Below are 23,964 nucleotides of genomic sequence, written 5' to 3'. Positions count from 1 at the left end.
TCATAAATTGTTAAATTGAAAGCATGTGAGTGAAATACAGACAGGTGTTATGGTTTCGTGGTCTCCCCTATTTGTAGTGAAGATAGTGCGCGCCGCTGCGGGCTTTCCCTTTAATACTGAAGATGTTCAAATCCTTAGAATAGAAATCATGCGTTTATAATCTGGGTGTTAACATATTACACTCTTGCATTTATTCCATGTATTTCCTTTTATGTATTTCCAATATTATGTTACTTATAATGCATTATTTTCAAGCGATTTGCAAAATAATTGCAAAAACGTTGTCAGAGTGTGGTAACTATTCGTTTGAATGTGTAATAGTAACATGTAATTGCATTCATTCTACTTTTATTTAATCTTTTCCTCCTCGTTGCTCTGTAGCTTGCTGAGACACTCTTTGCAAGGGCGTAGGTTTACTATCCACGTTTTTATTTTATTATTCAAAAATATCATTTTGGTTTATAACGACTTCATTTCTGTAATACGGCCTTCAGATATTCTATGCTGTTTATAATAAAGTGATATTATTATGTCACCCACGCAGTGTGATGCAGAGGATGAGGATTCCCGAGATGAAGGTCATTCTGTGCAGTGACGTCAACCGCAGGCCACGCCCATCACCCTCTGTGTCAGCAAGAAATTAACGAGACTGTACTTTAGACACATAGCCTATTAATATGTTAATAAACATGAGCAGATATAGTGTGGGGCAGATAACAAATGTTTATCTAATGTACATTTTATTCCCACACTATAATGCTTTATATATTTTTATTTCGTATTAAAAAATATTAAATAAAAAAATGTATTTCAATTATTTTATTACATAATTAATACATAATATTAAACATATTTTACAATATATTTTACATATTGAAAAATATAATAATAAATTGCATTATATCAAATGTAACCAACTATTGTAATCAAGCCATATTTATTTCGAGGGTCAGTCTGCCTGGTGGACACATGTTGTTCAGGAAACATGAGGGAAGATCAATTCGTCTGGTCTCATTTGGCCAAGGGGAGAATCTGCATTATTAGGTCGACAAACTCACACATATCATGAGACCAGAAGAGAAAAGGGTTAAGAAGATCTCAATGATTTTAGTAAATATGTGTTAGAGATCAAAAATAACTGCAAACTGTGCCAAAATCTAGACTATTTGTGTAGTAAACGTAATGTACATAGATTTTAATTAAAACAGTGACAGATACAAAGCAGATAATTCAAAATACTACAGCTATAGCATTGTTAAAATGCTAATATCAGAAAGATTTACGGGGAAAGTTTTCTCCAATTGTTGGTATTTTCTGAATATAGATTTATAAAATCATTCTGTATGACAAAAAAAAATCCTTTTTAGAGGATAACTAAATAAATGCATATAAATTTTCATGACCTTTCCAGGCCTGGAAATCAAATTTTTACACATTCTGTGACATTCCCTGGCTTTCCACAACTGTGGGAACTTTGTTGCATAATGGACAAGGACTAGACAGATACAGTACATGCATGAAAAACTGAGGACAATAACAGAATTGACATCTTGCACAGTTTTTATTCTTCACTCCAATGTTCCCTGCATAAACAGTCCTTCACCACGTCTATGAGCAGATACTAGATTACTACATGTTTGACACTATAATTTTGCATGTTTAAGACTTTTTAAACACATAAACACACCCGCTCCACCTGAATGAGACACATAACATACAAGCACATCACTTGATATGGTAACACATCACAATGTCCACTGAAGTTCTGATTCAAAGATATGAGCTTAAAATATCCGTACTGATACACATACGATCTGACATCAAACAATATATTACTGATATGAACTCATAGATGATTGACTAACATTCGGCAACTTAAAATAGGTTCAATAAGTGCAAAGAAAAAGACAAATCATAAAATGTAATACTTCCACATAAATAGTGCTGATTATGCCATCATACATATAATTCAAGCAAAAACTATTAAATGATTAACAAAACAAACACTGAATCTCTACTACACTTTACATTGCAATTCAACCTGCGTACATTTAACGATCATTAGTTTTATGCATGGTTCTTTAATTTTCGGACGGAGTGATATGGTGCATTACCTTCCATTACTGAAATTCATAAATGAAATTAACAAATAAAGATTGTTATCATTTACAGCATTCAACTTTATATTGTTCCAAACCAGCATGACTTTCCTTCTTATGTGGAGCACAAAAAGAAACTCTCACTCTTCTGTGCAATGAAAGCTGTCAAGCTCTATAAAGCAAGTTGTTCGTGCACTATATTTCCAGTCTTCAAAAGCAAGTGTGGTGTGAGGAACAGGACGTCCCGCCGTAGATCTCAAATCTCAAGTGCATATTCAAACTAGCTGCATTTGCTTTGAAATCGTGAATATGCGGATGTGCAAATGAGATCTGAAATCCACAGTGTCTGTTCTGAAAGTAAACTTCACAAAAGCTACAAAAGTATGGCTACAAAAGACATGAAAAATAGATTATTATTAAAAATTGTATGAATTTGACAGCCCTGATCAGATTCACTCTCATTATGTGAAAAAAACAACAACAAAAAAAAAAGAACAGTCAAGTTATTCTGCAAAAATCTCTCTATTTGTGTTAAACGGAAGAAAGTAAGCGATACAGGTCTGGAAGGACATGAGGACAATGAGTAAATGATGACAGAATTATTAATTTCTGGTTTAAAAGAACATTGGAATGCCATTTAAGCATGCTGAATGCCCAGAAGTAATTCTGTATTGACTAAAGACTCATGAAGAGCTCGTGTTTTACGGTCTTCTTGTGCCGAGAACATGGACATCAGATTTTTTCCCAATTGGCACTCAAATGTATGAAAGAACAAAAGGGATATGGGAGTGAACTTTGATCACTCTCTCAAAATAATATATGTATATACTGTATATATATATATATAAACCTCCATCCTATAATGAGAAATAATGATATGATAATGAAAATACTGCCTGGAATCACATCCAAGACTTGGTTTTGCTTTAACAGGAAAGTCTCCAGTGTTCTGGTCCTCATTTCTTGTAGATTTTGATCATTACAAACTGCATAAAATGCAAAATGCAGCATTGATGTAAATGGTACTACTCTATACTAAACTTCATTTCCTTCATCTCGATTCTTAACTGCTCTAGATCAACACAGATCTTCTGCTGATATGAAATTTAACAACAACAAAAACTTGACATGTTTTGCATTGATCAATTTACACAGTAAGCATTGGATCTTGACTGGAGCTCAGGGCGGATCTTTTAGTGCACTAGAGGAGCATCACATCTTCATTACGTCTATCACAACACAAAGGATCTGTGTGGCGAGCCGCTCTTATGATGCCATGGCGTCTCTGAAGCCCCACACCTCCAGCAGGGCGATCTGGAAGCTCTCGGCACACAGCGGCGGGTTGTCAAAGGTCAGGCAGCGTTCGGTTCGGCCGTGGTTCAGCTCAGAGTCGATGTACAGAGCGTTACCATCGCCTCCTCCTTCACACACAACAAAAGGCATCCAGTTATAGAGAGTTCAAGTATTCAAGATCCTCCTTTCCATACTAAACCACTCAAATAATACTGGATTTAAGAGAAACTAGGACTGGGTAATAAATGTCCTTTCATACATTCATTATGTTTTTGCTCTGAAATGTTAGCATCATTTTGACCACATGGTCTTGGTTGCAAGTACATTCAAAATGTTTAATGCAAGAAAATGTAAAAGTTACATTCTATCTATATATCTATATCTACACTGAAACAAATTTGGCGTAGAAACAATTATCACTCAGAAATTGCTAGTAAATTTCAAAAACAATTACAAATAAACAAGTAACACACTGAGACTGAATTAAATGTGATATTTTGAAATAGAAAACCTGTAATTGTATTTTCTTGTAAAACATACTCCAATAATGTTTGTTTTATCTGCAACTTCAAAAAAAACATTTTTTTACAATGAATATATTTCATATACATTGTATATTTTTTTCTTCCAATAATTTAATTTAATAACTTCACTATTTATACATGTATATTGATTTCTATTTTAAAAAAATTAAATACATGTAATTACCTAATAAAAAAAATTACCTGTAAACATTGAGTTGTGAACCAAATCATTTATACTTTAATAAATCGATAAGGTTAAAATCAGACATGATATTAAAGCATCTCCATCTTAACACTCTCATATGAAAAGCTACTGACACTTCAGGTTTACTTTGGATAAAAGCATCTGCCAAATTAATAAATGCTGAATTTAAATGTTTAGGAAAATTAATAGTCAAATATAAGGCACATAAAATTATCAGTGTTATTTAGAAAGTTGCTTAATTTTGTATCATATTAAGTCTTCCATATACAGTGCTATGCATAAGTTTAGACACCCATGCTAAAGTTGACTAAAAAGAGGAATAAAAAAAAATCATCTTTTGGAAATTGAACTTAATGCCTTAATTTAAAAAATTAGGAAAAATCCAACCTTTAAGGACACCAATTTTCTTTGTGAATAATTAATGTATCGTAAATAAATAAATGTTCTTCTTAAAATACAGGGTGCATAAGTCTGGACACCCCTATGTTAAATTCCCATAGAGGCATCAGAGATTTTTATAAAATAAAATAAAAATCCCATAGAGATTTTTATTTTTAAAGGCCAGTTACTTCATGGTCATATACCATACCTAGAGATTGGCATGGTTTTATTTCAGTTAGCCTAATAGCTGGTTTGATTTGCATTGAGAGATGATCTTATGGAAAGTTCTCCATGCCAATCTCTAGGTATGGTGAAGGCTATGTGATGATGTGGGGATATTTTAATTCCAAAGGCCAAGGGAACTTTATCAGGATGAATAGTATCCTGGATCCATGAAGTAACTGGCCTTTAAAAATAAAAATCTGCCTGCCTCTATGGGAATTTAACATAGGGGTGTCCAAACTTATGCACCCTGTATTTTAAGGAAGAACATTTATTTATTTACGATACATTATTCATTCACAAAGAAAATTGGTGTCCTTAAAGGTTGGATTTCTCCTCATTTTTTAATTAAGGCATTAAGTTCAATTTCCAAAAGATGATTTTTTATTCTTCTTTTTAGTCAACTTTAGCATGGGTGTCTAAACTTATGCATAGCACTGTATCAGTACTGAAGGTGAGTATTCACTCTCTGTGCAAGAATATCACTGTAAGAACCGGTACTTGATTTCAAGTGAAGAGAAAAATAATAATAACACAAATCTGATTAATTGAGTATCTCACTGACCGATAATGATGGAGTCGACGTTTCCTGCCATGAACATGGAGGTGTTCCTGGAGTTCAGGTTGAAGTGTCGAGCGGACAGGAACGGGGACAGCTGAGACGTGTCTGTGGCTGCGGCTGGTTTCTCTAGAGAAAGAGGACCGCCGTTGTCTTCGGCACCGCTCTGGTCATCGCCTGCGTGCTGGGCCGCACTCGCCAGCTCTGGGTGTTTGATAATGACCCACTCATAACGCTCCATCTCTGGCTTCATCTGAAACAAACATGTTACACACATATATTTATGTCATGTCACTTCTGAAAACACACACCAGCAATGAGCAGACCGTTCCAGTCGTTACTCTTGTGATCAGGAAGTGAAATCTGAATACATGCTGGGGTGTTCAACTGTGGTTTACGGTCTGCAAACATTCACCCTTATATTGTCCATATAAGTTGCTATAGATGAATGAAATAAATAAATGAAAATTAATCATATAGTATAAGAACACAGCTATTTTACTTCCTTTTAGGGTTTCAAAGATCTCAATAACGTCTCAGTTGTGCTCCAACTTGCTAAGGTTTGATCTGATCCTTCTTTTAATACAATTTAAAATCATTTTTTTTTTTTATAAATAATTATTTATGCTGTTATTTTTATTTATATGTACATTTAATTTTTAATCACTTTTACTGTGTATGGTAACATTTAATTTAATTCAAGGACTTTAAATTTATAAAAATAATCGTGCCTTTCCTTCCAAGATTTTCTGATCCACAATAAATTTATAGCCCAATAATTATAACTATGATTCATTTATGTCCTTTTTTTATTCCTACAAAGGAGTCATATTTAATAGAAACATAACCAAGAACTCCATTAAATTACCAAAGAGCTATAAAATATTCCTCTGAGACTGAGAGTGTAACAGGATGAAACGATGATGGATGAAAGGAACTTGATACATAAATGCACTGCACTCTAGTCTAATACTTGAGAAAATAGCGCCACCTAGTGAAATATAAACAATAATTTCTAGATATTCAGTAACAACTAATACCTTAATTTTTTATTTATTTATATTCTATATAATTATTGGTTACACTTTATTTAAAGGTGTCATTGTTACAGTGTAATTATATATTTAAGTACTGAGTAATATTAAGCAACTACATGTACTTACTCTAGGGTAAGGGTAGGATTAGGGTTTGGTTGAGGGTTAGTTGCATGCAATTATGCATAATTTACTGTTATTACTATGGTACATGTAACATATGTAACAAGAACACTGTCAAATAAAGTGTTACCTTATTATTTACTGATAATCAAATTTATTTGGTTGTTTCTATATGTGCATATACCACAATGTGACATACTCTGAAGACGAAACACTCTCCAGTGCCAAAGAAGCTGAGCTTGTTCCCGCCTCTCTTCCGCTCCTCCCAATCAGTGGACAGGAAGGCCCCGCACACCTGAAATACGATTGGATGAGAGGCCTGTCAATCACAGACCTGCAGCTTCTCAACTCCCTGCATCCTAGTTCGCTTTCTATCAATCCTACATAGTATGCAAGAATAACCACAGACCTTCACTCAAAAAACTAAAACCACCATTGTTAAAACACATAGTAAATGAACAAAGGATGACTTCTGGACTAACCGGCTCTAATATAGCTGACGTATTTATAAATGGATGAAACAAAATCAGTTCTTCATGCACTTATTTAAATTTTCACTTTAAATGTACATAATTTAAATCACCCTAAATCTAACATAAATTCCCCTTACAGACACTACAGCATAAATCAACTGAATTTGTGCTAAATTAATAAACAAAATGACAGAATAAAGAGAAAGAGACAGTTTTGGTACCTCTCCATCTGTGGTTCTGATGAGCATTAGTGTCGGCTCGTATCCCTCACAATGTGAATAAAACCTAAATAAAACATGACAGACGATATTTCAAAAACACTACAATAGTGTGAGAAGGTCATTCGGCTCTTAAAGACTGTGGTAAACTGTTGAACTGAGTAATAACTATTACTCAGACGCAGCAGCTATTACTCATGAGGACTTCTTGAATAATATTCTTGAGCATAAAGAATATCTTTCTTTAAATTTGGCATGAAATGAAAGCTGAAATAATCTTTTCTTCTCTACTGGAACCAGAAAAAATGTAAGGCGGGGCTTGATTTTGCTCATGAGGAATTGATTGAATCCTTGTGGTTTGCTATTGGTGGATCTCATGTGATTGACAGATTGTCCCAATCTTGCTAATAAACATCATCAGAGAAGAAAAGAGATGTTGCTGCAAGAGGGAGGGGATCATTTTTAATGAAAGATTGTGAGACACTAATTAAGATTATAATAAATACTGCAATATTCTGATTTAAAGTAAGGCCACTTGCTTTGATATTTTGTTATCTAATGAAATTCGATATGCATTCATGCATTTTTAAGTGTGACTTGAGTGTCCGAATCCTGCGTTCTTGTACCGGTTCAGACTGCAGCCGTGCGTGGACGTGGTGAAGAGAAGCTGCGGCTGACACAAAGCGAACCGCTCCGGGATCCACGACCAGACATCTCTGATCTCTTTAGCGCCGACGATCTCAGAGCTGAAATTATCAGCGTTCACGGCTAAATGGACATTTTGTCTAGAGAGATAAAAAGAGAGAATGCAAACTTGATGATTTCAAAAATCATCTATTTTTCACTGTGTAAACCAACAACATAAAAAAATAAATAGAAATGTGTGAGGAGGAGGATGATGATGAGAGATGAAGATACCCACCTTCTGATAGAACTAAAGGACAGCACAGAGAGTGGAGAGCAGGAGAAACAGAAAAAACAATGAAATAATGTGGAAAAAAATGAAAATTAGGGAATAAAAATAAATAAACATGTAATCTGAGGAAAGATGCCAAACACAAAAAGATATAAATAGACAGACTTAATAAACAAATACATTTTAATATGAACAGACACAGCCATAAATAACTCAAAAATAATGACAATAAGTTGATCTTCTCATTATATTTAATCTTTCCACTATGGCTCTTGGTTTCGAAATCTTTCTAATATGCTAATTTGTTGCTCAAGAAACATTTCTAATTATTATAAATGTTGAAAAGAGTTGTGCTGTTTAATATATTTATGGAAACTGTGATAAAAAAAAAACAGAACAGCATTTATTTGAAATATTATTGAAATCTTTTGTAACATTATAAAATGTCTTTAGTGTCACTTGATTAATTGAATGCGTCCTTCCTGAATAAACATATTAATTTCTTTCAAAAAACTAGCCTAAATCTTACAGACCCTGAACTTTTGAACGTTAGTGTGCGTTTAGTTCAGCTAGTGGCATCAAATTTGCGTCTCAGAAATAAAAAGTTAGCCTATATTTAGCATTTTTAACCCAATGTAAAACCCTTTTCAAGTCTTACTAAATAACAATTCACTTGTTTCATGTCAAACTCATCAACATCTGCACAACTTTTGACCAATGAATTTCCATTTGCCTGTTATACTAGACAATGATTTAATACTTTTATACACAACTTTATAGAGAATTCGCTAGATATAGAGTAATAGCCCGGATATGAGTAACTAGAAAAATGTATACAGTACCAGTCAAAAGTTTGGAAACATTACTATTTTTAATGTTTTTGAAAGAATTTTATGCTCATCAAGCCTGCAGTAAAAAAAAAAAGTAATATTATGAAATATTATTACAATTTAAAATAATGGTTCTCTTATTTAATATATTTTAAAATGTCATTTATTTTTGTGATGCAAAGCTGAATTTTCATCAGCAAGTACTCCAGTCTTTGGTGTCTTATGATCCTTCAGAAATCATTCTAATATGATGATTTGATACTCAGTTATTATCAATGATGGAAACAGTTGTGCTGCTTAATATATTTTTTTGGAATACTTTTTTCAGGATTCATTGATGAGTAAAACGTTAACAGCATTTATTCATAAAAACAGCATTTATTCAAAATAAAAACATTTCTAACAATATAAATCGTTACCATCACCTTTTATCAATTTAACGCATCCTTGTTGAATTAAAGTACTAATTTCTTTAAAAAAAAATAGTTATTGTTCCCAAACTTTTGAACGGTAGTGTATATTGTTACAAAAGATTTCTATTCTAAATAAATACAGTTCTTTTTAACTTTTTATTCATCAAATAATCCTGAAAAAAGTATCTCAGGTTATAAAAAAAATATTAAGCAGCACAACTGTTTCCAACATTGATCATAAATCATCATATTAGAATGATTTCTGAAGGATCATAAGACACCAAAGACTGGAGTGCTTGCTGATGAAAATTCAGCTTTGCATCACAAAAATAAATTACATTTTAAAATATATTAAAAAAGAGAACCATTATTTTAAATTGTAATAATATTTCACAATATTATTGTTTTTTTTTTTTTTTTTTTTTTTTACTGCAGGCTTGATGAGCATAAGAGACTTCTTTCAAAAACATTAAAAATAGTAATGTTTCCAAACTTTTGACTGGTACTGTATATATGGAAACGTCCATGATTTTAAGTAAAGGTGTTATTTCCAGGACATTAGAGGAATATTTACAGGTTTATATATACAGTCAAACCAAAAATGAATCAGACATCAGATATATATTTTACTAGTGTGTGCAGGACACTATAGCTAACTCATGTACGTGAGGAAAGCAAGAAGGAGGTTTGACTGTAGATTTTTGCTGCGAATATTGATGATAAAACAGTCATGTCTACCTTTTCTGTTTGACGGTGATGCCTTTCTGCTGGAGTGATTTCTCATTGGCCAGCTGAAGCAGCGTGATCTCTTTACGGCTGAACAGGCGGATGGAGAAAGCCTTTTCCAGCAGCTTATCCGGCGTCACGCTTTTCCCGATGTTCCTCACGAAGGTCTGAATATCGCTCCTGACCGCCGCCGACTCCTGCTTGGTTAAGGCCGAGCCGGAAGCCACACACTGCTTGCGATAAAACTTCAGTATCGCCAGTGCGACGCGGTAAAGAACCTTGTACCCCTCCACCAAAAACACGTCCATCACGCGCGCGGCGAAGCTGAAGGGAAGGTCGCCCAGAACCCACCTCTGCCAATCAGAGTAAACCTCCAGCACGTCTGTCGCAGTGGCAACCATCAGCTTATGCGCGGCAGGGCAGTACTTGTGCACGAGGTCGCCGAAGGTCATGCAGGCCGATTGATATGCGAGGAAAGTCTGATCTAACAAACGCCGCCCGGGTTCGTTGCAAGCTAACATGCGGCTGACGCTCTCGAAGCATTGAGCTTCATCCGCGCTCCAGTGCAGCAACAACGCCGTCACCGCCGGCAAACACGGGCAGTACGATATATCCGGGAACTGCCCTGCCACGCAGGAGATCACAGCATGCACCGATCCCACGGATTCGGCCTTCAGACAGTAACGCGGCACTGCCATCCCGTCCACGAACTCCGGCAACAGGTGCGCGGATGGGTTGCGCTTGCTGTTTGAGTTCCCCATGAGGTCCCGGTAGACCTCGGCATCCGGGGTGACGGTGCGGCACGGGAGGGCTTTGAGCAGGTGCTGGTAAACGGCCGAGCGCTGGCTGTGGTTTTTGCCCCACTGGCCCGAGCGCGCGTGCTGTTTTAACTCCTTTATGTCTTTGTATTCGGTCTTACCGGGAGCCGCGTCGCGTGACACATCGTCCATCTGAGACCAGTCCACGAACACACCACAATCCACAGCCATGACCTCTGACCTCACACGTCAACCGGCACACAGAAAGAGAGAACGACTGAGAGAAACTAGCCGGCCATATTGCTTCCGCTGTTGAGAGAAGAAATACTGTCATTATCTCCTTCATTAATGACAAAGAATGAACATAACAGTAAATATTAAGGATGCCCAAAATGGTGATGATATCCAATAATGCATTAAACTTTAAAAAATGCATCCATTGAATGCAATGTAAGTGCTTCGGTTAAAAGAGTCTGTCAAATGCATAAATATAAATAATATTAGCATTTTTATTCTTTTATTCATCAAGGATGTATTAAGCTGACCAAAGGTGACAGCAGGTTTATATCAAATAAAAGCTGTTCTTTTGAACTTTCTATTCATCAAAACAAAAATGTAAAAAAAATGTATCACTGTTTCCACAAAAATATGAAACTGTTTTCAAAATTGATAATATAATAATGTTTCTCGAGCATCAAATCATCATATTAGAATGATTTCTGAAGGATCATGTGACACTGAAGACTGGAGTAATGATGCTGAAAATTCAGCTTTGATCACAGGAATAAATTACACTTTACAATATAATATTACAATAGAAAACAGTTCCTTTTTAATTGTAATAATATTTCATATTCACAATATTACCGTTTTTAGTGTATTATTTGATCCAATAAATGAGCAGAAGAGACTTCTTTCAAAAACATAGAAAACTCATACTGACCCCAAACTATTCAATGGTAGTGTGTATATATATATATATATATATATATATATATATATATATAGAGTTCAGATGCAAAAACCTCAAAATGCCATCTGAAATTTTCTTCTAGAATTATCATTTTGATCAAGCTCGTATATTTAAGTTCAATAATTTCACTTAAATGGCAATTAATAGGTCATTTTCATTGCCATTTAAGTGAAATTTCTGAACTTAAATATACAAGCTTCATAAAAATTATCATTCTAGGAGGAAATTTCAGATGGCATTTAGAGGTTTTTGCATCTGAACTCTTCATTTATATATATACATATATACATCCACTGACTTTCAAGCCTCCTGCGAGTCCGTCTGTGTATTTGTGCCTTTCTGACTCAGTTTATCAGAATTTCCCAGTTACTTCCTTCGCTCTGTTTTCTCCTTCTCTCTCTATGTCTTGGGATTTGTGAGCGTGTGCAGACACTAGACTCTTGTACTTTAGAGTTGCTGTGAGGTCAGAGCTCATAGAACGTCAACAACATGAAACTATTAGATTCAGGACAAAGCAAAAATACGCTATTGGATTTGCTTATGCAGCATAATAGCATCAGTGCTCCAAGGGTCAGGGGTCAGGGGTCAAGGGGCTATAATCCATTTACACCAGGACAGGTGGACGACGTGTATCTGGCAGACGGCTGTAGTATCTTACAGTGTCAGAATCACATTACCTATTATAATAGCAGATTATACCATCAGTTGTGTTTTAAGAAAACTACATGATATTATATTAAAACACTGACTTTAGAGGAACATTTTTCTATAGTAATCCATAAAAAGTATAGGCTATCTATCTACTCTTATCATGGTAGTTTTTGGTCACACTGTCCAACCTTATCTCAGAGAAACCATGCAAATAACATTGCACTATATGAACACAGAAATCAATCAGTAAGTACCAAAGAGAAGCAGAAAAAAAAATACAATTAAACTTACCTCATTTTATTAAAATAATTAATTGATTCAAATAAAACAAATTTGATTTAATAATTCACTAAATAAACAAAAACGTGAATAAAAACATGCAAACAAATAAATTAATTGGATTTTTTTAAAAATCTACCAGTACAATCTACAATGTAACAGAAACTAGATATTTTAGAAACTATATTTTACACATATTTATAGTATAACATTTAAAATATATATACATATATATATATAAAACATATAGTTGCCTTTTACATTTTAGGGACCGCTCATATTTGGGTGTCCGTGGCATCTAAAAGATTGAAAACCCCTGTATTAACTGTAAAATCATAATAAATAAATAAATATTTGATCTATTTTAAACAATGTAAGACGCTTCCAGGAACATTCTATCAAAACGTAATAGTTTTACTGTATTTATCGATAGTGAATAATAGTAAGTATGATGACGATGCACGTCAGCAGCCAATCAGCGAGCGAGAGAAACGCCTCACGCGCGCGCCGTCAAGCCCACCTGGCACGCGCTTTGCTGCTCTTCTAATGCTTCTAATGTTCACAAACAAACACTGCCTATATTTCCCGTCAACTTTCAGTGACAGACATAAACAGTATGACACGCACAGCCTCGTTCAAATCTGCCGGATGTATACTTGACTGACAGATGACGTTATAGATACTCACACACTAGTCTCCAAACACATGCAGCAGACTGACAGCTCTATGGCGTAGTCGTTTTTATTAAACATGTCTTTAATACATGAAGATGTGCAAATGAAACGGCGACGCTTCAGATTAAGCTAATGTGAATAGCTCGTGCAGCTAATGTGCAGGCAGTGTAAACTGAACTACATGCCGAAGCCATTTAAAAGTCTGTACTGCGGCACTTCAAGTACATGAATCGCAAATAGATGAGTGGAATTAAGAAAATGTCAAAACTGGAATAATAATTTGAATGAAACGTCTTACCTGATTTGCTTACGACTGTCTGTCAGGCAGCGGGCATATTTGTGATTGTGTGCGCATGCGCAGTGAGTACTGGCGTCACAGTGCACGCTGGGTGAAGATATACTATATTAAATAGAGAACGAGATCTGTCTATCTATCTATCTATCTATCTATCTATCTATCTATCTATCTATCTATCTATCTATCTATCTATCTATCTATCTATCTATCTATCTATCTATACCACTTTAATGATATATAAAGATATAATAGAACATTTTGTGTACATATGGTTATACACAACCAGTCAAATCGATGGACATTGCTATTTAGTTTTCTCATTCAATTAATATACTTATCTATCTTACCCAGAAATACATGGATACTCTTTTGCTTTCTCCGTTATGAGAAAAAGGAAAATCCCAGTGAAAGGCCGTCCTGCATCAGCTGACCTGTTTACAGCTTTATGAGCATCTCACTGGCCAAAAGGTCGAGTCGTTCTGGTAATGAGACAACAGCTGGCCTTCTGCTCAACATCCGCAGACACATGACAGTCATTACGATAACTCAATCAAGACTGCAGTGCTGCACGGACACAGTTCTTGCCTTCCTAGGGTTTATAGACTTGCACAACTAAGTGTTCACCTTTAAATTAACTCACTACCCTACAATAATTCACTAAAAGCATCATATAATCTAAGAATATCTCATGGTATTTACAGAAATTATGTCAAAATAGTTCTGGCATTATGGATGTGGTTGACCAGCAGTTCAACCAAGTAATATAATCCAGCATAATACAAAATGATTATGCATGATCATGCATGGCTAATGAGGAACAAGGACAAAAGGAAAGCGACTCACATACTTGAATACCTGATTACTATTATGTTAAACTTCAAAATCAGATAAATAATTTAATATCGCACTAATTCAATTACCTGTTTGGCTGCAAATAAAGTGTCTGTTGTTGGTACATTCACTGTTATTCACATTCACAGATTTGAAGCAGCAACAAACATTAGCTGATGGACCGGTTTGAGCGGAAATGATTCTCAGGGATTATTATTAACACATGAACATGAATATAAACATTCCTCTGCAGCAAAAGCAACTGCGTACAAGGCCAAAAACAATCATGCTTTTAGATTATCACAGGCACATTTAAATAAAGTCAAAGACATCAACAGTTTCTTGATATTATTCAAAGATGTTCTTTCAGCTAAAACTCAGTAGCATTGAGGATAATGTGCTAAGTTGCAAACTGAAGGTAATTTCTTGAAGGATAGATTGAGCTTGCAGTTTTACACCACAATCTGATAATGTCAAATAAAAAAAAACAAAGATTGCATAGTCAAATATAACCAACGGCTGTGAAACATTTGATTATCATTTTCCTCCATTTCGTTCTCATTTACAACTTTCAACTTTAACCCGACAACCTTGCTTCTGAAAGAAACGGACCGGGGAAAGATGTTCAGAACTAATTTCAGGATGAATGCAGTGACTTTTCCATTTACTATTTATGAATATAGGTAATGGGGGGGGGGGGGGTTCTTATACCAGGGCCCACGTGCTTAGCATTTACGGAAGCTGTGACATAACAGTCTTTTGGAAATTTATGAGCATTTTTGTTTGCCATTTATGACATTTTCAAAATTTTGATTCTCTGCAACCATCTATTTATACATTGGTTCATGTGTTCAGAGAACATTCAAAGGTAACATTTCCATAATGTATGAAGAATGATAAAATGGAATGTTTCCTTAATGTTTGCACCACCAAGAATAAAAAATAAATAAATAATGGACATTTTGAAAATTCAGAGAACATTCAGAAATAACAGGAACGTTTGCAAAACAAACAAACAAAAAAAATTCTCAGTGGGTTAATAAAGGCCTTCTGAAGCAAAGCCATACAGTTTTGTAAGAAAAAAATCCATATTTATAACTTTATAAACTATAATCACTTGTTTTCGTTATGGATGGATGTGCTTTTTGGGCATTCACTCCCATTATAAAGCTTGGAATAGAGGATATTTCTTTAAAAACTCTGATTATGTTTGGCTGAGTCATATACTCCTAGCTTGAGGGTGAGTAAATATGGGATGGTTTTCATTTTTGGGTGAACTCATTTTTGTTAATTTCATAACTGATGTGCAACACTCATTTTCCTGTTACGTTGAAACGTCTGCACTATATTAGTAAATGTGACTTGACTTTTGAATAACTCCCCCACTGATAATCACTATAGATTAGGTGGAGCGTTGCGGTGACGGATGTAGTGTCTTTTGCATGTCATGAATTTTTATCTTCCCCTGAGAACATCTCGCTTCTATAACGGCTTCAGACCTTTTGAAGAGCCACTGCACTTTCACGATGGATAAGGCGAAGTTCACTCCTTCCTCCCTGACGAGTTCCCGTGGCGCCCTGCACATGGCGCAGATTGTGGTGTGTTTGGTGACGTTTGTGGTGGGCTACATCTGGGGTTACCCGTCACACACCTACTGGATCTACAGCATGGTGATCTGGGCTGTGTGTCCTATCATCACACTGGTCATCACCATACTGGAGATGTTCCTCATCCACAAGCTCCTGGCGCTTTGCATGGAATGGGACGACTTCACGACCGGCATGGCCATGATGTCCTCGCTCTGCACGTTCTCATGCACGGTGATGTGCGCCAACTTCTACATCTGCCGGAAGTGCATCTGGGGCTGGATGGTGACGATCCTCTCCGCGGTGTGTTGCGCTCTTTACTGCGTGGAGACGTTCAAGGATAAATGTGATGCGACACGCTCTGCGACGTATGTAGCTGCGCTTCCCGGCTTCATTAAGATTCTCGAGGCCTTCGTCGCCTGCATCATCCTCATTTCCCTCATCGGTTATGTGGGTAAACCGGCTCTGCTGTGGTGCATCGTGGCCTACGTCATTCCTTTGCCTCTAACCCTCCTGATCGTCATCACCAACATCTTGACCAAGATAAAGAGCTGTCTGCCCTTCAGCATTGATCGCTTCACCATGCTCATCCTGATCATATCGATTCTGTTGTACATCTCTGCTGCAATCCTCTGGCCCACCTACAGCTTCAGAGGAAACCCGCGGCCCAAAGACTGTCCAGGGTACAGCTGTGTATGGAGCATCCAGTTTGTTGTGACCTTCATGACCTATGTTAACCTCGGCCTGTATGTCATTGACCTTGTCTTCACTTGCTGCGGAATCTGTGGATTTAAGCGTTCTTAATAGTATCACTATTGTACACTCTTTAAAAAAAAGAGAGAGTTTTCCAGAGTGATGCCATTGGGTTCCCCAAAGAACCATTCATGGAAGAGTTCTTAAAGGGATAGTTCACCCAAAAATTTAAATTAGCCTATGATTTACTCACCCTGAAGCCATCCTAGGTGTATATGGCATTCTTCTTTCAGACGAATACAATCGGAGTTATATTGAAAAATGTCTTGGCTCTTCACAGCTTTATAATGGGAGTGAATGGCTAGAGGAAATTTGAAGCTCAAAAAAGTGCATCCATCCATGATAAAAGTGCTCCACACGGCTCCAGGGGGTTAATAAAGGCCTTCTGAAGCGAAGCCATGGGTTTTTGTAAGAAAAATAGCCATATTTATAACTTTATAAACTATAATAGCTTCCGCCAGACGACCGTATGCATACTGCGCAAGTCAAGAGTAACCCGTGACGCATGTATGACGTAGGATGTTGGAGTATCGTAAGCTTAGACGCCTCTCGCGGTTTAAACAAATAGGGTTGTGCAACAAACTGAAGCTCCTCTTCTATTATATAGAAATCCTCAGACATTTCTCTTCAAAATGGCTAATTCACGACCAGTGTTTTTGTTTTGCTCGTTCCTCTGAGCTTCCGCATTCGTCGTTACGCTGTGCGTCGGGTTAGGGGTTAGTCTTCCACCGTAAATCGTATGTCAGAGGCTAGTGATTATAGTTTATAAAGTTTTAAATATTTCCTTACACAAATGCATGGCTTCACTTCAGAAGGCCTTTATTAACCCCCCCGGCACATATGGATTACTTTTATGATGGATAGATGCACTTTTTTGGTCTTCAAATTTCCTCTAGCCATTCACTCCCATTATAAAGCTTGGCGGAGACAGGATATTTTTTAATATAACTCAGATTGTATTCGTCTGAAAGAAGAATGCCATATACACCTAGGATGGCTTTAGGGTGATTAAATCATGAGTTCATTTTCATTTTTGGGTGAATTAACCCTTTAAACAAACCAGAGCTTTTTAATAATCTGAAGAACCTTTTTCCACTATAAAGAAACTTTTGTGGATGGAAAGGCTCTATGGATGTAAAAGGTTCTTGAACTATGTGGTAAATCGTTCTTTTTAAGAGTGTATTTTAACATGCTGTTGTTCATGTTTCTATATAGTCGGTTGTATTTTGCTCTCATAAAATGCTTGATTGTTCAAAATAAATGTTGTATTTACCAACTGTGTTATTTCTATTTTAATCCATTGCACAAATCTACAAACACACAATTAGAACCTCCAGAACAGCCTGTTAATCAGAAGCTGTGCATGTGTTCATGCTGAATATTAAAATGCATCAGTTTTAGGAGGAATGGAAAGAAAGACACACATATTAACATTGCATCAATGATGCATGCAAGAACCAGCGTCACATTTCATGAACCTGGTACTACGAAATACCTTAAAACATGTCAAAAAATAAATGCATAAAAAAAAGGTAGATTCATACTATTATTCTCTCAGCTTTTTTTTACACTATTAACAATTTTAGCAGTATTTTTTTAACTGCAAGAAATAAATATCAGCAGTTAAATTTACCTTATCAAAAGTGACAGTAACGACTTTAATAATAATGTTTCAAAAGATTTCTCTTTCAAATAAATTATGTTCTTTTGAACTGTCTATTCATCAAAGAATCCTGGAAAAAATGTAATAGTTTCCACAAAATATGACAACATTAATAATAATAATAATAATTGTGTCTTGAGCATCAAATCATCATATTAGAATGATTTCTGAAGGATCATGTGACACTGAAGACAGGAGTAATGATGCTGAAAATTCAGCTTTAATCACAGGAATAAATTATATTTTAAAATATATTCAAACAGAGAATAGTTCTTTTAAATTTTAATAACATTTCACAATATTCCTGTTTTTACTGTATTTTATTGCTTTGGTGAACATAATAGACTTATATTGATAACTATATATAACAACATCATCATATTTGGGGGCCCTTGACATTAAATTGTTTGTAAACCCTTTTTATTCTGGTTTTATTCTGGTTGATAGTACAGTAACACTTTTAGTAGTTTCACAGACAGGGTTTAGATTAAGCCAGGAGTAGGCCATAGTTAAATTAGGACATTTATAGCTTTTATAAATGTGCCTTAGAAAAGAACAATATGGGGTGCATCAATAACACTGACATATTTTAAGATATCTTAGTGCAAGTTGCTTTCAGTTAAAACAGCTCAAACATGCATTTTAGTCTGTGAAACTGGGCAGCAGCATCCTTCACTTCTACTATAGAAAATGTCTCTAGTTTTCATTCACTCGTTAAACCAACTTGCCAGAGAGGTCACAATTGAAATATGAACAGAGAAAAGAACGTGAAGTCATAAACAATGGAAGTTTATGGTGCGTGTAAAGACTTTATCAATGCAAATCATGCCGTTTAGAGTAACTGTACACTTGAGCACAGCATACACATAAGTGGTTCTGGGCATCAGATGAAGAACAATGGCATTGTGCGGACTGAGTCTGAATCTATGTCTCCGGATCCTCGAGATGGTGTTCTGCGCCTTGGCCCTGATCATCCCGATGTTCCGCGGCTCCATGTCCAGTCCGTACGGGATCTGGTGCGAGTTCGTGTGGGTCTTCGGACTCATTGTGGCTGTGGGGATCTTCGTTGTCGAGAAATGCCTGTTGAATATACTGATAGAGGGCCTCGTGCTGAAGCACAAATGGGACGATCTCTCCTGCGGACTGACCCTTCTATCAGCCCTCATGCTGTTATCCGCATCTCTCATCTATTGCGCTGTGTTTGTGTGCGCAACATGTATCGCGGATATGTTTTGCGCCATCTTCTCCATTCTGGCTTGTGTCGTGTACGTGTTGGACGGGGTGAAGTTAAAACTAAAGTGTCCTGAAGGTTATCTGTCCAGAGTACGAGGAATCCTGCGCTTCACCCAGGCGTTAGTGGCCTGTCTCCTCTTCACTGCGGTCTACAGCTGCTTTAAAGGAGTGGAAAACCGATTGCCTGGTGGTTTGATCTGGTGTATTCTGGTCTACGTGTTGTGTTTTGTTCCCACCCTGCTGGTGATTCTCACACACCTGCAGAAGTGTGTGAATATTCTGAAATGCTGTGATCTCAATAAGTTGGAGCTGGTGTTTGACGCAGTGGCCGTGGCTCTGTACGTGTCTGCGGCCATCATCTGGCCTGTGTATGGATATAAAAACTATAAAAGAGACAACAAAACCTACGGGCATCGCATTCATGACCTCAACCTCGTCACAACCATGACGTATGTGAACTTGGGGCTTTACATCGCAGACCTCGTTTTGACATTGATTGAGTTCTGTAAAAGCAGATAGAAGTTGAGTCAGATGTTCTGCTTCATGACCTATGTTAACCTCGGCCTGTTCGTCATTGACCTTGTCTTCACTTGCTGCGGAATCTGTGGATTTAAGCGTTCTTATTAGTATCACTATTGTACACTCTTTAAAAAAAGAGAGAGTTTTCCAGAGTGATGCCATTGGGTTCCCCAAAGAACCATTCATGGAAGAGTTCTTAAAGGGATAGTTCACCCAAAAATTAAAATTAGCCTATGATTTACTCACCCTGAAGCCATCCTAGGTGTATATGGCATTCTTCTTTCAGACGAATACAATCGGAGTTATATTAATAAAAAATGTCTTGGCTCTTCCAAGCTTTATAATGGGAGTGAATGGCTAGAGGAAATTTGAAGACCAAAAAAGTGCATCCATCCATGATAAAAGTAATCCATATGTGCCGGGGGGTTAATAAAGGCCTTCTGAAGCGATGCCATGGGTTTTTGTAAGAAAAATAACCATATTTATAACTTTATAATGTAAAATAACTAGCTTCCACCAGACGACCGTATGCATGCAAGTCAAGAGTAACCCATGACGCATGTATGACGTAGGATGTTGGAGTATCGTAAGCTTAGACGCCTCTCGCGGTTTAAACAAATAGGGTTGTGCAACAAACTGAAGCTCCTCTTCTAGTATATAGAAATCCTCAGACATTTCTCTTCAAAATGGCTAATTCACGACCAGTGTTTTTGTTTTGCTCGTTCCTCTGAGCTTCCGCATTCGTCGTTACGCTGTGCGTCGGGTCAGGGGTTAGTCTTCCACCGTAAATCGTATGTCAGAGGCTAGTGATTATAGTTTATAAAGTTTTAAATATTTCCTTACACAAATGCATGGCTTCACTTCAGAAGGCCTTTATTAACCCCCCCGGCACATATGGATTACTTTTATGATGGATAGATGCACTTTTTTGGTCTTCAAATTTCCTCTAGCCATTCACTCCCATTATAAAGCTTGGCGGAGACAGGATATTTTTTAATATAACTCCGATTGTATTCGTCTGAAAGAAGAATGCCATATACACCTAGGATGGCTTTAGGGTGATTAAATCATGGGCTAATTCTCATTTTTGGGTGAATTAACCCTTTAAACGAACCAGAGCTTTTTAATAATCTGAAGAACCTTTTTCCACTATAAAGAAACTTTTGTGGATGGAAAGGCTCTATGGATGTAAAAGGTTCTTGAACTATGTGGTAAATCGTTCTTTTTAAGAGTGTATTTTAACATGCTGTTGTTCATGTTTCTATATAGTCGGTTGTATTTTGCTCTCATAAAATGCTTGATTGTTCAAAATAAATGTTGTATTTACCATCTGTGTTATTTCTATTTTAATCCATTGCACAAATCTACAAACACACAATTAGAACCTCCAGAACAGCCTGTTAATCAGAAGCTGTGCATGTGTTCATGCTGAATATTAAAATGCATCAGTTTTAGGAGGAATGGAAAGAAAGACACACATATTAACATTGCATCAATGATGCATGCAAGAACCAGCGTCACATTTCATGAACCTGGTACTACGAAATACCTTAAAACATGTCAAAAAATAAATGCATAAAAAAAAGGTAGATTCATGCTATTATTCTCTCAGCTTTTTTTTACACTATTAACAATTTTAGCAGTAGTTTTTTAACTGCAAGAAATAAATATATGCAGTTAAACTGAACAAAAGTGACAGTAACGACTTTAATAATAATGTTTCAAAAGATTTCTCTTTCAAATAAATTATGTTCTTTTGAACTGTCTATTCATCAAAGAATCCTGGAAAAAATGTAATAGTTTCCACAAAATATGACAACATTAATAATAATAATAATAATTGTGTCTTGAGCATCAAATCATCATATTAGAATGATTTCTGAAGGATCATGTGACACTGAAGACTGAAGTAATGATGCTGAAAATTCAGCTTTAATCACAGGAATAAATTATATTTTAAAATATATTCAAACAGAGAATAGTTCTTTTAAATTTTAATAAAATTTCACAATATTCCTGTTTTTACTGTATTTTATTGCTTTGGTGAACATAATAGACTTATATTGATAACTATATATAACAACATTATCATATTTGGGGGCCCTTGACATTAAATTGTTTGTAAACCCTTAGTTTTATTCTGGTTGATAGTACAGTAACACTTTTAGTAGTTTCACAGACAGGGTTTAGATTAAGCCAGGAGTAGGCCGTAGTTAAATTAGCTTTTATAAATGTGCCTTAGAAAAAAACAATATGGTGTGCATCAATAGCACTGACATATTTTAAGAAGATATCTTAGTGCAAGTTGCTTTCAGTTAAAACAGCTCAAACACTCGCTTAACCAACTTGCCAGAGAGGTCACAACTGAAATATGAACCGAGAAAAGAATGATAAGTCACACACACTGAAGTTTATGGTGCGAGTAAAGACTTTATCAATGCAAATCATGCCGTTTAGAGTAACGGTACACTTGCAGCACTTCAGCACTTCACACTTCAGTGGTTTTGGGCATCAGATGAAGAAAAATGGCATTGTTTGGACTGAGTCTGAGTCTGATTCTCCGGATCCTCGAGATGGTGTTCTGCGCCTTGGCCCTGATCATCCCGATGTTCCGCGGCTCCATGTCCAGTCCGTACGGGATCTGGTGCGAGTTCGTGTGGGTCTTCGGACTCATTGTGGCTGTGGTGATCATCGTTGCCGAGAAATTCCTGTTTGATAAACCGATAGAGGACTTAGTGCTGAAGCACAAATGGGACGATCTCTCCTGCGGACTGACCCTTCTATCAGCCCTCATGCTGTTATCCGCATCTCTCATCTATTGCGCTGTGTTTGTGTGCGCAACATGTATCGCGGATATGTTTTGCGCCATCTTCTCCATTCTGGCTTGTGTCGTGTACGTGGTGGACGGGGTGATGTTAAAACTAAAGTGTCCTGAAGGTTATCTGTCCAGAGTACGAGGAATCCTGCGCTTCACCCAGGCGTTAGTGGCCTGTCTCCTCTTCACTGCGGTCTACAGCTGCTTTAAAGGAGTGGAAAACCGATTGCCTGGTGGTTTGATCTGGTGTATTCTGGTCTACGTGGTGTGTTTTGTTCCCACCCTGCTGGTGATTCTCACACACCTGCAGAAGTGTGTGAATATTCTGAAATGCTGTGATCTCAATAAGTTGGAGCTGGTGTTTGACGCAGTGGCCGTGGCTCTGTACGTGTCTGCGGCCATCATCTGGCCTGTGTATGGATATAAAAACTATAAAAGAGACAACAAAACCTACGGGCATCGCATTCATGACCTCAACCTCGTCACAACCATGACGTATGTGAACTTGGGGCTTTACATCGCAGACCTCGTTTTGACATTGATTGAGTTCTGTAAAAGCAGATAGAAGTTGAGTCAGATGTTCTGCTTCATGAGAATTTTTTATTATTTCAATAATTCAAAGATAAATTCTGGTGTTTCATACAATACAGTGTCTTGCAGGGGAAATGTGATTGATTTTTACCACAATATGGGAAAGAAAATGTTGGATAAAATCAAATAAAATGGGCTGAGCAATATGGTCAATGTCAAAAGGGGCATTTTACTTAAATTCACACAATAATTTCTGTCTTTCTTTCTTTATATATTACAGTGTATTATTTCCTGAAAAAGACTAATAAAATGTAATCAAATAAAAACAGCTCCTGATGGTTGCAAACTGCTATACAATTTTTGTAAACTTCACGAGTTCACACT

General features: G+C 36.4%; 4 protein-coding genes and 1 gene segment (V, D, J or C); 4 read left to right on the top strand and 1 right to left on the bottom strand.

Moving 5' to 3' along the window:
• LOC308682903 (Ig kappa chain V region 4135-like) overlaps positions 1-23,964 on the top strand; it is a 1,009,768-nt gene that overhangs the window by 478,399 nt on the left and 507,405 nt on the right.
• On the bottom strand, positions 1,545-13,735 carry tbc1d24 (TBC1 domain family, member 24). The gene is made up of 7 exons (XM_081352426.1): positions 13,650-13,735; positions 10,029-11,083; positions 7,758-7,916; positions 7,135-7,198; positions 6,640-6,735; positions 5,290-5,536; positions 1,545-3,520 (listed from the first exon to the last, which is right to left on the bottom strand). The coding sequence occupies exons 2-7, from the start codon at positions 11,003-11,005 to the stop codon at positions 3,366-3,368; spliced, it is 1,698 nt and encodes a 565-aa protein (XP_081208552.1). The 5' UTR covers positions 11,006-11,083; positions 13,650-13,735; the 3' UTR covers positions 1,545-3,365.
• LOC308682517 (myeloid-associated differentiation marker-like protein 2) lies at positions 16,007-17,018 on the top strand (the record flags this gene model as incomplete). The annotated part of the gene is made up of 1 exon (XM_081352268.1): positions 16,007-17,018. The coding sequence occupies one exon, from the start codon at positions 16,007-16,009 to the stop codon at positions 16,868-16,870; it is 864 nt and encodes a 287-aa protein (XP_081208394.1). The 3' UTR covers positions 16,871-17,018.
• On the top strand, positions 19,421-20,251 carry LOC308682516 (myeloid-associated differentiation marker-like protein 2). Its single transcript, XM_081352267.1, has one exon. It carries the CDS (start codon positions 19,428-19,430, stop codon positions 20,232-20,234), a length of 807 nt encoding a protein of 268 aa, XP_081208393.1. The 5' UTR covers positions 19,421-19,427; the 3' UTR covers positions 20,235-20,251.
• On the top strand, positions 22,611-23,656 carry LOC308682366 (myeloid-associated differentiation marker-like protein 2). Its single transcript, XM_081352059.1, has one exon. It carries the CDS (start codon positions 22,760-22,762, stop codon positions 23,612-23,614), a length of 855 nt encoding a protein of 284 aa, XP_081208185.1. The 5' UTR covers positions 22,611-22,759; the 3' UTR covers positions 23,615-23,656.

The sequence above is a fragment of the Scardinius erythrophthalmus genome (genome assembly GCF_964197995.2).
Source record: "Scardinius erythrophthalmus genome assembly, chromosome: 22".
Classification (NCBI taxonomy): domain Eukaryota; kingdom Metazoa; phylum Chordata; class Actinopteri; order Cypriniformes; family Leuciscidae; genus Scardinius; species Scardinius erythrophthalmus.
The sequence above is the reverse complement of the archived record's forward strand: the minus strand, read 5'-3'. Positions and strand labels throughout refer to the sequence as shown.